The 16,898-nt window shown below is 38.7% G+C and overlaps 1 protein-coding gene across 1 annotated transcript in view; it reads left to right on the top strand.

Annotated features, from left to right (window-relative positions):
• The first annotated feature begins 829 nt into the window (after positions 1-829).
• The window catches only part of gucy1a2 (guanylate cyclase 1, soluble, alpha 2), a 50,596-nt gene continuing 34,527 nt past the window's right edge, over positions 830-16,898 (top strand). Inside the window, exons 1-4 of the mRNA XM_014992984.2 lie at positions 830-3,987; positions 12,412-12,473; positions 13,567-13,691; positions 15,479-16,389. Coding sequence (XP_014848470.1) covers positions 3,673-3,987; positions 12,412-12,473; positions 13,567-13,691; positions 15,479-16,389 — 1,413 coding nt within the window. The 5' untranslated portion in view covers positions 830-3,672. The remainder of the gene's footprint in view (positions 3,988-12,411; positions 12,474-13,566; positions 13,692-15,478; positions 16,390-16,898) is intronic.

The raw sequence follows: 16,898 nt of genomic DNA, 5'->3' as shown, positions 1-16,898 counted from the left end.
ACTTCACTCTTAACATATATTTTTTTTATTATTGAGCCTTTAATTTGATTAATAACCTCATGGAAAAACATGACGGAAGCAGGCAGATGTACCCACACGCACACACACACACACACACAATTTCCTTCTCTTAATTTTTACGAGACTGATTACAGTCCTACTGTAATGCACTTCACCTGATAGGTAAACATCTCATTAATGAATGTTTACCTATGTATACCTATATTATTGGTTTCATTGGTTGGAACATCCAATCAAATTTTTATTTCTTTATTGAGAAATCTGCACATCTTCATGTATATTGTCTATCTAAAAAATATTTTTTGATTTAATTGCATTTAACAGAATTTCACAATCAAAAGACCTCAACAAAACAGTATTTTCTAGCTCTAGAAATGGTTCGGACACCCTTCCTTCTTAATGACTGTTTTGATCGACATGCTACTTGTAGGGATCTACCAGTCTCTGGCATCAGTCTGTGAAATGTTTGAGGGGTTTCTGGTGTGTACTACCAGTTTCAAGTCACAACATATCAAACAGATTAAGATCTGGGCTTCGAGTCACCCCAGGGCTTCCCACTTCTTAATTTTCAGCTGGTGGATTTTCCAGCATTAGATCACTATCATGTTCCAGGATCCAGTTCTGTTCTGGGCAAATCTTTTGCAGATGGTCTCAGATATTCCTCAAGCACCTTCTGATACATTGTACCATTCAGTTTATGATGGTGAGCTGGCCTGGTCCCTCTGCGGCAAAGCATCCCCCGGTAATACTTCCTTTTCTGTGCTTCATAATTCAGGTTCTTTTCCTGGTATATTGTTTTCAGGCCCTCTGTTCTGGTGTCAGAATAATTACTTTTTTTAGCTCGTCTGAGCAAAGACCATTATTCCAATTGTCCTGAAAGCTTGTCTTTGTTTTCCCTGGTAGACTTTAGTTTGGCCTCCATGCTTTTCTTATGAAACATTTTCCCAATTAACACTTCTCATGAAAATTCTAACTTTTAGAGTTGATATCTTTGAGTTGCCTTGTTGCTGAAAATGTGCTATATAAATTATTACCTTACCCTATTTAGAGTTTTCTGGGATTTTGCAGACATGCACTTTCACATCAACAGTGACAGCAAACTGCTGTCGGTGTTATGCTGACATTCTGGGGTGTTTTGAGTTTGGGTTGTTTTGGAGTTGCTTGGTGGTCTGTGGTCTGTCACAGGGGAAATTGCTTGTTTATATTATATGAAATTTTCTGTCTTGCTGAGCTTAAGATTGAATATCTCAATGACCAGATATGTCAAGGACACACTGGCTATATTTAACATTCTGTGTAGGTTAACAAGTTTGACTGGTGGTTGGTTTGTGTTACATAAATTCTCATCTTAACTATCTGACTTGCAACAAATGTTTTTTTTGTTGTTTTGTTTATTTTTTTGTATTATGGTATTTAAATTCATATGTGGATCCAGTTTTTCTTCAACTCTGACACAGTTCTTTTTAATTTACGCCAGTGAGACTCAAGGTTCAATTGCTTTATTGTGCATTTCTGTAAGTTATTAAAATCTGATGTCGTCTATGATATATGTGTCCACTGAATGAAAATTGCCACAATACACAGAGAACTGCCCTTTATATCCTGTTGCCCTGTCAGCACTCAGCTGTACATGGCTGGCAGCCAGCTTGAGACAGCCCCTTGTGCCTGTGGTCTTATCTTCCCTGGAACATTATTTATTCTATTCTAGTGTTGGCTTTATTAAATGCCCACATTATTACCGGTGGACCGCAGACTGATTGCTGAGAGCAAGCAACTAGATAAGGGAAGAGAGGCAGGGTTAGTGCAGAGTGTGTGTGTGAGAGAAAGAGTGTGTGGGCGTTTGTTAGATAGAGTGAATGTCTGCGCAGTGGATTGGGGTCATGTTGCTCCAGAGAGTCAAATTTATTAGTGGGAACCTTCAGAAAATTACACAGGGATGTATGTGTGACTACATGCATGCACTTGCATGATGCATCATGTCTATTTCTGTATCTCTCTGTTGGTCCCTCAGGGCCACTTAATTAACAGACATGCTGTGCCATGTGCCAATCGAGGTCAAGGTCGTGGCGGTTATTAGTGCCAGACAAGAGAATCTTTCTGTCTTCTGATAGGGGCCAACAAGCCACTGCCATCTCTATTAGCTGCCCCTGGAGGGACATTTTCTATGCATTTAACCCTAGGAGCATGTTCCCCATCTTATCCTGACTGTAGTTTCATAACTGTCACACTTAAATCGATGCTTTTTATTTAGTGGATGGGTAACTGTAGTCTCTTCGTTGCTGTTTAAGATATTAATGCATCAATAGTGGACAAAAAGAAGATGTCCCAGAGTAGGTGCAAGTAAATGTTGGACAATGTTGAATAATGTATGGAATACCAAGAACAAAGATGTTCAGCTTTAATAACGTTTAAAAAGCCTCTCAGACCCCATTTCCACTGGAAGAGACATGATATTTTTATGGACTTAAACAAACAAAAAGACAGACGGATAAATATGAGGTAGAGAGGTAGGAAACTTCAGGCTACTTCTTGTTGCCAGAAAGGTTTCGTTTAATTAATTTCTCCAGTTCAATTAATTTCAACATTTGCTTAACATTTGTGAGCTGAAAACAAAAATAAACGCTTCGCAAAAAAAAAAAAAGAAAAAAAAAAGACAAACACAAAACATATCTCTGATGGGAAAATAAATTTTCACGAACTATCAACATTGATCAAACCGTCGCTGCGTACTTCAGACCGCGAGCTCAGTGCACGCGGCACTTGGCGATACTTGACAGACTGCGCGCGCTTTCTCGCTGCTCTCTTCTTCGCGCAGCTCCAACTCCAGCTGTTTGTCTCTACCTACCTTTCAGTCCGACTGCGAGCGATGTTCCCACCCCGAAAAAAAACACGGGGCGATAAACGAGGAGGGACGCTGAAGGACGGGGAGAGGAGGACGGACAGGGGATGAGAAGACCAGCCCAAGAGGAGAGCCGCTGTCGCAGAGGAACAGGAGGAGGAGAGAGGGAAGCAGACACATCTGCGGTGACTTGGGGGATTCGGCTTGGTGAGAGGGGGGATACGCAACATTCTTATGATGCCAGCATTTTTAACCCGGGTAAGCGGAATAAATAATGTGCCGTGGGACTGCCATATTGTCAATTTCTTTGCAGCTTAGTTCTTTTTTTTTTTTTTTTTTTTTTTTTTTTTTTAAAGCGCCTGCTTTATAAATAGACGCTTTAAAAACGGATGCTAGGAAGATTTTTGTAATTCTCTGTAGATATCCACCATAGAGAGCTTTTATCACCTTTGGGAGCAAAGTGGATTGACTGAAGGGGGAGAGAAGGACTGTTTTTAAAAGGAGATACCGCCACCTTCTCCTCCTTACATAAATGTTTGCGTGCCATTAGAGCGCTCCTTCTTTTCTCCACAACAGACGCGCATTACACGCACACTGCCAGACGTGGACATTATCAGTCACACATGCGGTCCTAATAACACGGACGGACCTCACCCCCTCTCACCTACCCAGCCCCTCTCCTCACCCCACTGTCTGATGACTCCCCCGCGCACAGGTGGACGTGGTACGGAGCCTACTGTAGCATCATCTTCTTCATCACCACCACCATCCTCCTCCTCCTCCTCCTCCTCCTCCTCCTCCTCAACACCACCATGTCCTCGTCGTCGCGCAAGATTTCATCCGAGTCATTTAGCAGCTCAGTGGGCTCGGACTGCGGGCTTGAAAGCCCCGGAGGAGACGGAGGGGATGGCGCTTTGGAGCCGGCCGACGAGAGCCGGGGTTGCCCGTTTTCCTCCTTCCCATCGTCCCACAGAGCGCTGCTCTGGAACGGCCGCAGCCCCGCTGAGAGGTGCCCGGCGGGCGAGGAGCAGCAGGGACCCTGTGTACCCCACAAGAGGGCTACCAGGCGGCGGAGGGTGAACCTGGACTCGCTGGGGGAGAGCCTTAAGCGACTCACTTCACCGACGGTAAGCTTACTGCCCTTAGCCTACATGTGTCACAGCTCATGATGAACGCTGGCTATATATTATTATTATTATTATTATTATTATTATTATTTATTTCTAAAGCACTATGTAAAATACTCAAGAAAAATAGGAATTTTAATTTTTTCTTAAGACACCTAAAGATTTTAATTTTTTTTTGGATAAGTATGAAAAAAAGAAGTTAGGGGAAAAACATTTCAACTTAGTTACTATATCTTGTCTAGTCCATCCATCCATCCATACGTGAACGTATTTATCTATCCATGAATCCATCTATCCATCCATGCCTTTGTGCACCCATCCATCCAGCGAGCCATCCAGAGGTTTTTTTGCAGGTTCCATAGTATTTGTAGGTCCAGGACTGTAGAGATATTCGGCCCGTTTGGAACCCTGTTTTCATCAATGATATGATGTGCACTGTGATGTCTATGAAAAAAACCCTCTTTTCTCCCTTCTACTCTGCTAGCCTGAATCATCTGGCAGATTATATAATACTAAATATGTTGTTGTGAGGCAGAGTCAGAGATGCCCCGGCCTCTGTCTGTATATATTTAACTATGTGTGGATTGTGACAGATAAACCTGTGTTTGTTGGTGCGTCTTCTGTCTGTGCCTCAGTTGTATTATAGGCAGTAATGTAATAAAGCTGCTGTTGCAACTGAGTGTTGTTGTGATAGATGATGTGTGATAAGGAAGTTTGCAGTTAGGTTATCCTTGGTGGTTAAATTAAGGTTTTTAAAAAACTATTAAGATGCGGGGAACGTGACTTTCCAAGGTTTTGCTAGAACTGCATAATCTCTGAAACATTCACTTCTTAAATGATACATTCATAATGAGTATTTTATTATACTGTACTATAACTGTTTTAACCTAGGACTGTATTGAGGCCTTTCAAAAGTTTTAGATATTCTGCTTGGAGTTCTGGAGATATTTTATTGCATGTTTATTTTTTGAATATTTAGCCATTATAAAGTAATGTTATCAAAAATATGATTTAAATTTATTTAGAAATTACATTGCACAGACTTATTGTGATAAGTTGGCAGTGGAGTAAAATTAGCAGACAAGGGTTAGTTTTTACAACCTCAATTATTTGCTTCAGAGATTTTTCTTGTTTTGACCACACTCGTATATGCTTCTGATCATCAAATCAATTTCAGTATTAGATGAAAAATAGAAAAGCAAAGAAGCTGTTTTCAAATGATTATAATTTATTAACACAAAAGGGAAAGAAGGCTATCTAAACCAAACGGGTCCAAATGTTGCCAACCTGTTTGGCAACAGCTGTTGTTAAGCATTTACTGTAACTCCTCTTTTACATGCAGAATTATTTCAATTCTGTCAGTTTGGAGGGTTTTCAAGCAGATGTAACTAGTTTATAGATCTGCTGCACAAATGCAATCAAAATTTGGTCGGGGCTTTGATTAGGCCATTTGAGACAACAACTGTAGTTCATCTTTAACAGATAAGAGTCATTTATGTTGTTCCTGAAAGAGGCAGCTGGACAGATATTATATCAGCTCATTCATAAATAAACCATTTGAACTTTCTATGGTTTCTGTGCAGTTTTATTATTAAATCGATTTCAGATCTGTTAAGATTTAGACTTCAATAGCAGTAACAAGTTTTTATTTTACTGTGTGATGAGGGATGTTTTTCTCAAATTTACCAATGGTCACTCCTAGAGAAAAACAAGCTGTTGGTGCTGGTTTGTATTGCTCAGTACCCTTGCTTCTGCATACAATCGTAGCAAATCCCACTGCTTCTCCAGTTGCGCACGAGTCCCAGAACAGAGTACCGACTCTGGAGATAAATAAAATTAAGAATTAAAGTCAGATTAGTCTTTGACTTGTTTATGGTGTCCATCACATGTGGGTGACATTGTATTTCTGTGGAAGTGCTCGTTTCTCCGTATATAAACAGGATGGCGGCTGTGTGTCACACAGGAGGCTTCTCTGAAAGTTTTTTGTTTCTGACTGGCATGCGATTTCTTGCATGACTCTTTGCAAAGATGTCACTAGGAACTCCGCTCCTGGGGAGTCAGAGTTTTATTGCTGCAGCTTACAGTCTGGACATTTGCTTTCAGAAGTCACTTCTTAGCGCTGCCTTTCTGTGGACCCACCTCTGCTTCCTCTCCTGTCTTCTCGTACTTAAAAAACTTTCCGCTCCTGTTTTCTTCTTCTAGCACAGTTTTAATAGAGTGCTGTCCACCTGTCTACCAGAGGAGAAATTACATAACTAACCTAACTTTAATGTTATAATAATTCATTTTAATTAAATATTAGTAAATTATATTAGAAAATTTATCTTGGTTCTACTTCATGCAAAGGCAGCAACTGCTTTGATTAATTATGTATGAAATAATAATTATTGATAGATAAACAAATAGAGGTGTGATTCTCAACCTTCGTCCTCAGGGCCAGCTGTCCTTCATGTGCTAGACGTCTCTCTGCTCCAGCACACCTGATTAAAAGGATTGCATCACCTCCTCAGCACGCCATCAAGTGCTGCATAAGCCTGTTAATCACCCATTCATTAAAGTCAGGTGTGTGACAGCAGGAAAACACCTAATACATGCTGGACAGTGAGGGTCCTGAGGTCCAGGGTTGAAAACCGCTGGTTTAATAAGTAACATTTAGCGGAGCTGGGATCCCCCAAAGACAGACCTAACAATGTCCATGTCTTGTAGCTTCTAGCTCCATGAATACGATCTCCGTCTTACCAAGCAACACTCAGTCTTTTCTTGACCTCTCTCTCTCTCTCACATGCACAGATGCCACTCATGCAGACAAAATGCATATAGGAGTGCAAACAGGGGGCATGTTTACTGCAGCTCACTGTGACTGACAGGAAGGAGCAGGGCTTCTGTTTGTGTGAACTCTGACCACACTGGCCCAGCAGGAGCAGCACACACATGCACACGCACTTACGCTCATTAGCAGTTACCCAAACAATCATTTCAGCTTTCTTTTCTCAGTTTCATGTTTGATTATAGTCATGTATGTTTTTACTCATTAGGCTGATCGCCGTTTGTGTTTTCATTTTAGAGCAGACCACTGTAGCTTTTAGGGAAGAATGCATTTTGACCACAGTGTTTGAGCAGAGCATGATGATGCAGTACTGATGGTTTTTATGGAAATTGCACTTTGTACGATTTTTCTGCATACGGTTTCACTGTATTCTCTCTTAAATAACAGTTATTTACTTACACTGTGTAAGAAAAAAAATCTCTCTCAGAATAACCTTTTCCTGTTTCAGTTCCATTTGGAAACCATGTCTATTTGCTAAATGCCAGAATAATCAGAAAGAGAGGAATTTCATCTGAGGATTTTTATAGCTTCATAGCTTCTTGAAATTCAGACGTCACAAAGCCTAACCAAATTAAAACAGATTTGATATCCAAATGTGGAAAAAAAAAGAAAAAAGGAAATGCTTTCTATGCAGCGCACATAAATATCTGGTTTCATCTATGTGTCATTGTGCATTTTTTCTAGAGCAGATTTATGTCACTTTTGTGAAGGACACATTTTGATTTTATTTCACAGTAGCTATGCTTTAACAGAACTCCAATTTTTTTAAGTAAACAAAATTGCTTAAAAAAATTCATGTACTGCTTTCGTGTAGTGAAAGCAGTTCATGAAAGCAATTGTAACTACTTTCATGTACAACTGAAAGGCACGACTAAACAAACATATTGATAAGTACTGTCATGATAATACGATTTATTTTTTTATTTTGGTGCACAGATTCAGTCAAAATATGCCATAAACAGCATAAAAATGTATTTGCAGTTTTTAAATGGTAGAGTTTTACGACGCATTATGTTAAACCGGTTTACTGTTTATCTCTTTTTAGAGTAACACTGGTGGTCTAATAAGCGGACATTAGCTGGTTAATTATTCAAACTGTCTGCTGAAGAAGCCAGCCTGCAGTTGGGTTGCCAACAGAAGTTGCAAAACAGTGTAATCTTAATATGAGAGATGAATGTGGCTCAATTAGTTTCTACTACATGACTATCCATATTTTTTTTTTTTGCATATTTCTGAGTAGCAAAGACAGTGCTTTACACAAATAAATAAAGGAAGACTCTGTTATGATGTTTGCCTGACACGTGGCTCATGTTTGACCTACTTGTCAAGAATATTGTTTATTGAAATCAGTGATACCGTAAAAGCTCCAAAGCTGTGTGCTTGCTGACCTTGTAAGCTTCTTACCAGTTTAAATCATTAATCTATTGTTTATTTGTTTCAACATGGATTTGATATGTCTGCGATTACAATGTTTCAGTGAAAATAGCCTCAAAGTCAAGAATATAGTAAAGCAACCCATTCATTTTGTAGTTAGCTGGATCTGCTGGCGCTTTGATGATGATATTGTAACTTTCACATTTGCACATGCTGTATTTTTCCATCCCTCTTCCTTTGGTAACCAAAAATAGGCTGTGGTTTGATTTGCAAGGTGTTCTTTAGTCAACTATATTTGTGAATATTATTTTGCTTTCATTTATAAATGCTAGTAGATTGGCATTAGCCAGAATCATGGCTAATGCCTCAACATTAGTGATTCTTAGCCCTTAAGAATCACTGCCTTCCATATTTTCCTCAGTGATGTATGAGGATGAAAAAAGGCTTTAGTTTTGCAATTAGCTATTTTTTTGTCTCAGGTCAGATTGAAATGAAAAAAAGGAAATGTTAAATAAAAACAAAAAAGTAAAAAAGAAATAAAAATGGCCGGCTTTCAAACAACTCCTGCATCTGGACTGTGTAAAATATAGTTTAAACTTTTTGATTATAGTAAGAAAGTTAGTTTCACTCACAGAGCTCTTTTATTGTATCAGTACAACCTGAACCTTGCTTATAGATGGGTTAAAAATGCTGGTGAAACTGGACATGCTTTGTAATCGACATTAATGTTACATTGTTATTACTGGTGAACTCTATTGGTCCCTTTCCTGGATCAGGTTCTACTTTATATGGAAAGTAGAGAAAGTTTCCAACTTTCCTGAGGCAACAGTTGACAATAACTTAATATAATGAATACAAATTTTAAGAAATGATGTATTGTAGTTCAGTTTCCTAATAAATCTAAACTGAGCAATTTAATCCATGGCCTTAAAAGAGCCTTTAACAGGTCTTCTGTTTTATACAATCAGTTATTTTAAAACCAGACAAAGAAAACTTGAGACAATTGTTTATCACTGTTTCAGTTATTAAGGTAAATAATTATCCAAACCATACTGCCAATGAGTTATGAACGTCAGACCCATTGTTCTTTGCAGAATTAAAGTTTGTTTGCCAAAGTGTGAGAAAAGAAGTACAAACTTAAGAAATTCATAAAAAACTACTGAAAAAAAGCATTTTTTTTCCAGCACTGTATTTAATCAATCAACGTTCCCACAACCTACTTATGAAATACAATAAGACTATTGTAATAAAAGCAGGAAGGGAGTAACACATTTAGTTAGATGTGCGTCGATGCATTTGTTTCAATGAAAATCAGGGACACTGACAGGCAGAAAAGGCAGATTCTCCTTCTGCAGAGGAGAACATGACTAACCAGCATTTCATATAAATAAAAGACACAGCGACATGTCTTACATTTTTCTTATTGTTGCTATGGGCATTGGAATTATCCTTAAAATTTAAGATTGTCTTGTATTCAGTTTGTAGCTTTGCACATTAATTTAAGGAGCTGCAAATCTACAAACCAATCCTGTCATCCAAGGTGAAATCTCTCCATATACAGTTGTATATTCAATGAGCAAAGATGCTATGTTGCAGGCTAATTGTGATGTAAGAGAACAGTATGTTTGTGCAGCAGTTTTATTCTCACATGCACAGATCTTAGAATGCAACTTCATCAAACATGCTGTCCACTTGGACTATACGTATGCAATAAAAAGTGTATTTTTCTGAAACAAATGATCAATGTTTCCTTCTTTCTGTTTTTACTTTGTCAGGAAGTGGTGAATGTAAAGCAAATCAACATTGAGGAAAAAAAAAAATTCCTCTGCAGACAAGCTGTATCTTGTTTGTTAATGTTTCTTGGGGTTATTTTTGGCCCCAAATCTCCCAAATCTTCTCTATTTTCATTCTGTCTCTCTCACACAAACACACTAATGCAAACAAATGGACACAGACTCAAAAAATCTCTCCTGTATCTGACCAGAGTGGTTGGTGACCCCAGAATGACCTCTCCAGCTGGCACACTGTGTTCCAGTATTGTCACAACAGCCGTGCATTTCAGCCGTATCGCAGATAATCATGTTGGACCCGCCCTCTAGAGCTTAGACTGCCAGCAGCGCTAAACATGCCAGCTGTGCGCACAAGCATTCAAGTGGTTTGTGTCTTATGGTCATTTGGAAATTTTCTGTACAAATATAAGGCAAAATGTAAAAAAAAAAAAAAAAAAAAAAACACCTCATAAAAGCATTTCCTATTGTGGAAATTAATTTGATTTTCCTTTGAAACTGGCATTCAGGAGTGAAAATTGAATATGGATCTGGTTTTTTTTTTATGTTGCTCAGAGCTTCACAGATATTAACAAAGGCTTGCTCATTAAAAAAAAAAGCTTCCGAACAGAACTGCTAAATGGACTTTCGTCATGATTAATTTTGTTCGCACCTTTACTTCAATGTGACTTGTTAAAGTGTCCCTTGAGAAATGTACCCATTAAAAATGACTGTATTAGGTGATGAGGGTTTTTCTGGGTGGCTTATGTGCGTCATTTTTACCAAGCCGAGAAGCCAAAAGAAGCACCAAGGTGATAAATTAAGTAGTGATGGTACTCCATTAAAATTTTGAGATTAAGATTGACCCAAAATTACTCAGCTACACCAGACTAGCAGCGACAGCAAAAGTCAAATGACATGCTCAAGGGAGAGTCTCAGAAAGACCAGGAGCTTCTTAAAGAGACAGAGGCCAATATTAAGGTGTCAAATTCCTTTTAAATAGGCAATAATATTGGAACCCCTATAATCACACAATAGCTTTGGCCTGTAGGAGCATTGATTTATTTTCAATGAATGAATTAAGTCTTCATTTTGAAACTGTAAACAAAATAATAGGAAAAATAATGAAACATGAAATAATTAGACTCATCTAGCTCATACATTCTGCAATTCAGTTTAGGATATGGAAATGCTTTCCATTATAAATATTTCCACCTATAACTTGACCTCAGTCACTGTCCACAAATGTACTCAACATTAATTCAATATCCTATAGTCTACAGCATTGACACCTATAACTATTCATTGTCTGGGGCATAATCGATCGATCAATCAAATTTTATTTGTATAGCACCTTTCATCAACAAGGCATTTCAAAGTGTTTTATATCAGGAAAATACAAAAATAAGATATCCATTCAACTACATTGATCATTAACCAGACACTGTCCAACTAGATCAACCAACAGTATGCGACCCAAATCCTCGCTCTGGATTTAACACGATTTTATATCCATGTACTTTTGCAATAGAATCTGTTTTTGATAATTCTTCAATTTTTAATTGATTTATATTTGTGCAGCATTTTAAGTCCTCATTCAAACCTCATTCAAATTCACTCCACAGAATGCAAATCGATCTGTTTGTGCTTTGTTTTCTAAAATGTAGCTCTCTCTTAACTTAACCTTCTTTTTTAAAGTTTATTTTCTCAGTAAAGTGTTTTCCCTCCCCCTCAAATATCCACAGTAATTTAAGTTTGATAAAACTATTTAACAATAAAGAATCTTTAATGATTCCTGGTTTGGCACATGCTTTGTTTTTGACACCTATGTTGTTTGTGCATGCCTGCTGCAAGGCTTTTAGACAACTTTATGCTCCAAAATAACACCATATATTTTTCATTTCTTAAACCACCTAATCTTGCATTATGTCTTGTGTTGTATGGACTTAGCTCGAGTTTTAGGAAATGTGAAAGCCTGTGGAGGGTATTCAGGAGCAAAGTGATTGATGTGATGTGCTATAGCTTTGCTGGTATGCATTTGGTTTAGAGAAATTCCAGAAATGGTGAAGGTGGTGGTTGAAAACTTTCAAAATCCCAGTAGAACATGTACTGCACTTAAAGACATAAGTTGGCATTCCAGATGTTTTACAAATGATTACTTTTAGGGCTAGGGAGATAATGATGCACTTTCTAGTTCTCTTTTAGTCAAAGTAATGGGTATACTCTGCTGTTAGAAACAGTTTGTGCTTTTAATGTACTGACTGTGTAGCAGCAGTCTTGTAAATGCCACGTCTTAAAAATCAGCTGCAATCCTTAATGTCTTTGAAAAGAGAGAAATGCACAAAATGGACGGACTGGTTTTACAATGACATATAAAAGAAATGACAGAAAATCATTAAAGCTTTCCTCATCAAACATAAATAAAAACACGTTTAATCATGTCATCTTTCTTTGCAGACACAGACTGTTCAGGAGGCTCTTCAGCGAACTCTGCAGTTCTACAGGCAACAAGAAATCAGGTATAAACATTTAACTGCTTGCGGCTTTTCTCTCCTCTCCACAGCTTGTCTGTCTCGGGTATCCCTGTCGTTCACTTTCCATCCGGTTCTTTGTACTTTTCGCACTTGTCTGTCACACGTCACACACCTGCTCACTCACTTTTTTCACCGTCTCTACCACTTCTTGTTTGCTTTGCAGACGCCACTTTTCCCTTTCTTGTTTTGCCCTCACTCGCACTTCCAAAGAAATAGACAAACACCTCGTCTCACTCCTTCACCTCTTGTTTGTGCCCTGTCAAAACAGCAAAACTCAGAGGAGGGTTTTCAGCCAAGCACAACACTTACAGAGAAGCTTCATATGACACGTACTGCATAAAGATGCAGAAATGCTGCAGCTGGTCTTCCGTATCTCACACTCTGGCCTCGGTCGGTGTAACTTCTGTGCTTCGGAGCATCTTAATGTGGAAAAACAAATACAGCTCCTTGAAAAAAGCGTTTACCCCTTTACAAATTTCTTTTGCTCTGGCTTTTTTTGTCATTGAGATAATCGGACAAATGTTAACATCAGACAAATATAAATGTGAGTAAAAACAAGAAGCAGTTGTCAAACAGAGGTTTCAATAATTAAGGGGAAAATCAACCCAAACCCACCTGACTCTATATGAATTTATCCAGGTTGTCTTTGTCTAATGCTAACATTTGCTTGATGATCCAAAACATGTAAGTGTGACAGGAAAGCAAAACCGGATAAAAATCCATAAAGGAGTAAGTACTTTTTCACAACACTGTTTCTGCAACATTATATCTTTTAACTCTTTTACTAGTCAGGGTTTTTTAAAATTATGAGTGCATCCAAATATACTCTTAATCCCAGCTCACAACCACCAGCAGAGGAACTCTACCATCACATTTACACCACATGTGGATTTTGCATGATGTTTTCTTTTCCCCTCTCTGCTCTACCCAGATGTCACTCCAAATGTATTCATCTTAGATGAGAAAAACTTCACTTTTCATCAGTTTCAGCACCATGTTGGGTTTTTCTTTTCTTTTTTTCTTTACTGATTCCAGGATTTGATTATACATTTGCTTGTTTGCTTTGTGTGACTCACAGGTGCCAGGATGTTGGAGGTGGTGAAAGGCAGCGTGAAAACAAAGAGGAGAAGTGCCCATTTCTTGAAAACTCCGGCTCAGAGGAAGATGTCCTACAGATTCTACAGTACATGGCCACAATATTGGGTAGGCATGTAATGTGAGACAAAAAACACTGTTTTGAGCTAGATAATTAGAAATAAAGGATATAAAAAGGAAGGTTTTATACAAATAATCTAGCCTCATTTCTATTTTGTGTGTTGCTTTCACACTTTTGTTCTGCGTCTCGGTTGCTTCAAATTTAATATCTGTATCGTAAATTGATGGGTGAGCACAACATGTACAATGTCCCCTCTCCCTATACTTAAATTTATTATTTCCATTTGTTTGGTCACACACCAAAGCCCTTATCAGAAACCTTGCTGTTTTTATGCATTGTAGCACATTTCATGAAAATAGGAAATACTAGGTATTTTGATCTAAGTGGAGTAACTATTATGTTGCTGTTTATGCATAGACGCACACATGTGCATGTACTCAGACTATCTTTTACTCTCTGGGGAAGGTTGTTCTGTCTCTAAGGCCCAACATGAAAATAACTCGAATTTATTCCTAGGGGAAAGCTTGGCTTTTTTAGGGGCATCTAATTTACTTTCACCCCTGAATGAAAACAGACATCTGGGTACCGTAATTGAATCTTTTTAAATTCATAAAAAAAAAACTAAAAAAAAAAAACTTAGTCAATTTAAAATCCAGTGATTTGAAATGGAAGCAATTTATCAGCCACGTGCTTTAATACGGTCATTTGTCTGGGATCAATAACTTGCTTGAATTTCCAATAATTATCAAGATTCACTTTGCAAATGGAGGCCATCATATTCTTGGGCCCGGCTGTACTATTACTTTTTAAACTGGTATTTTGCTGAAACAAATAGGCCGAAGCTTCTTCAATAACAACTTTAAAAAATGTCCTTCTTATCGTGGATTTCTGCTTCTTATATTTGAAGTTTACCAGAGACATAATGTTGGGTATGCATCATGTAGTCCTCATTGTTTCTCGAAATCTTGTTTTTCAGGATCTTTTTGCAGCACTTGGCAAAAAGACAAAAGCACCTTCAGCGGATTTGTTTGTGTTTCTTTTAAAGCTGTTTCCAAAAATAGATCAATAGACATAATTTCACATGTAAACCATTACACCATCGCTACCGAAATATATTTGACTTCAGTAGTCAGTTATTTAAAATGCTGTTTCTTGTTCCTCTAACATGATCCTTCTCTGCGTCGGTGAAGTACGACTGACTCCCTTGCAGCGATTTAGCTGTCATTTTTTCTTTTGATGCTATTTATTTTAGTCTACTTTGCAGCGTTTTAGAGGTCTTCAGCGTCTTACGTTAGAAGCACCCCAGCCTCTGTAAAACTGCGTTAATGTTGAAATTTCTATATTTGATGTCAGTGTGCTATGATTCTGCATGATTATATCATTTTATATTAAAATTCATGTTTATTTTTCCTGTAATCCTTTAATCCTGTTTATTTCTGATATTATTTAGTCAGTAGGCACATGATCTTTCTATCCTATCAATATTCATTATTTTACCAAAGCTTTGATGCTTGATTAGGCTTGCGACTTATGGTCGATTTTCTTAAAATAATTTTAATTTCATTCATTTTTGTGTAAACAAACGATTGAAGAGCTGAAACACCAAGGTTCACGGCAGATGCATAAGAGAAAACAAACATGTAACAATTTAGCATATTTTCTTATTTAAAAAATAATAATATATATGTCATGTCACCATTGATTTTGTTTCGTGCTTTCACTTGATTCTCTGCATGTGGGCACTAAAGGTCGTCTACGGCATTAATTTGTGTGCAAAGTTCATTCTGCAGAGCCGCCTTGCTGACGCTGACGTTTTGCATCCATTTTCTCACAGGAGTTCCGTTCTGCGAACTGCGAGAGCATTTTGGCGAGGAGTTCTTTGGCCTTTGCTTCGAAGAGAATGAGCGCGTACTGCGGGCTGTAGGCGGCAACCTTCAGGATTTCTTCAATGGTTTTGACGCCATTTTAGAACACATTCGCACCTCCACGGGGCGCCGAGCCTCCTCCGAGAGCCCTTCCTTTCAGTGCAAGGACCCCCGCGAAGAGGAGAAAGGTAGAGGGAAATTGGAGAAGCTTGGAAACCGTGGCAGCAGAGACGGAAGAGGGAAAGTGTTGTTTCTTCATTGCTTTAACCCTGCACCCGTCGTGGGATTAGTTATGCCAGGTTTGATTAGAGCTGTTGCCAGGCGGATCTTTCATTCAGAGGTTGAAGTGGAAGAGGTGCCACCTCTAACTCCTCTGTTGCCAAACGAAGACACAGAACATACAGATTGTGATTCTACAACACCCACTCCCACTGCGTCCCCCACTGCCTCGCCCTCCTCATCTCCGTCCCCTCCATCTCTTTTTCCAACCTCTGCCCCCACAGTTTGTCTATCCTTCTTACTCCAAGAGACTTGCCCTTCTCCTCTCTCTTCCATCCCAATTTCGGCATCTGTGAGCACCAGCCGTCCCCCACTCCAGCTATCAACTAACCCCAGTGATCTTCGCATCTCCCTGGCTACGTTTTGCCGTGCCTTCCCGTTTCACCTGGTCCTGGGGCATCGGATGGAGCTCCTGCAGCTTGGAGAAGGACTTAGGAAACAGGCTCGGATTGAGCCTCACCGGATCCTTTCATTTAGGGACTGTTTTGAGATTGTCTCACCCAAGATGGATCCCTCTTTCCAGGGCATACTGCTGAGACTCGCATCCCCATTTACTATCCGCACCAAGCCCGACCCCATGCAGGCTGGCACCAAGGAAAAGGTAAAGTCATAATGATAACCACCACAATGATAATCACCACTGTTTTCAGTAGTTGGGAATGATCCATACGCCTGCAATGTTTAAATTGTGTAAACCTTAAGAGTTTCTTTCACTTGAGCTAAGAAGTAGGGTCAAACTTCTGAAAAAGAGGCGCACACCATAATCCCCTTTGGACTAAACCTTATGCTTTACACAGCGCAGTCTGCCTTCTTGACTGACAGCAGGTCTTCCATATTACCTGTATGAAATCTACTTAAGTTCAGATTTGTAAATGTTTCTGCCATATCAGTAAGACTTTTTCTATGTGTGCATCCACTGCTGATCTTAAATCCATGGTAACCTATGTAGAGGGGACTTTGTAGAAAACACATATTGTAGAAAATGCAGACTTGTTTAATAATAAAATAGGTAACACTGAGTTATCTTTACTCAGAAAGACCTATGTAATGTAGATATTCTCTTACCAGTGCAGCTTGTTCACTGACTGCTTTGCTTTTTTAGTGTAGTGT

Source organism: Poecilia mexicana, unplaced genomic scaffold, assembly GCF_051168715.1.
Source record: "Poecilia mexicana isolate PSO_F unplaced genomic scaffold, ASM5116871v1 scaffold_13, whole genome shotgun sequence".
In the NCBI taxonomy this organism is placed as follows: Eukaryota; Metazoa; Chordata; class Actinopteri; order Cyprinodontiformes; family Poeciliidae; genus Poecilia; species Poecilia mexicana.
The sequence above is the reverse complement of the archived record's forward strand: the minus strand, read 5'-3'. Positions and strand labels throughout refer to the sequence as shown.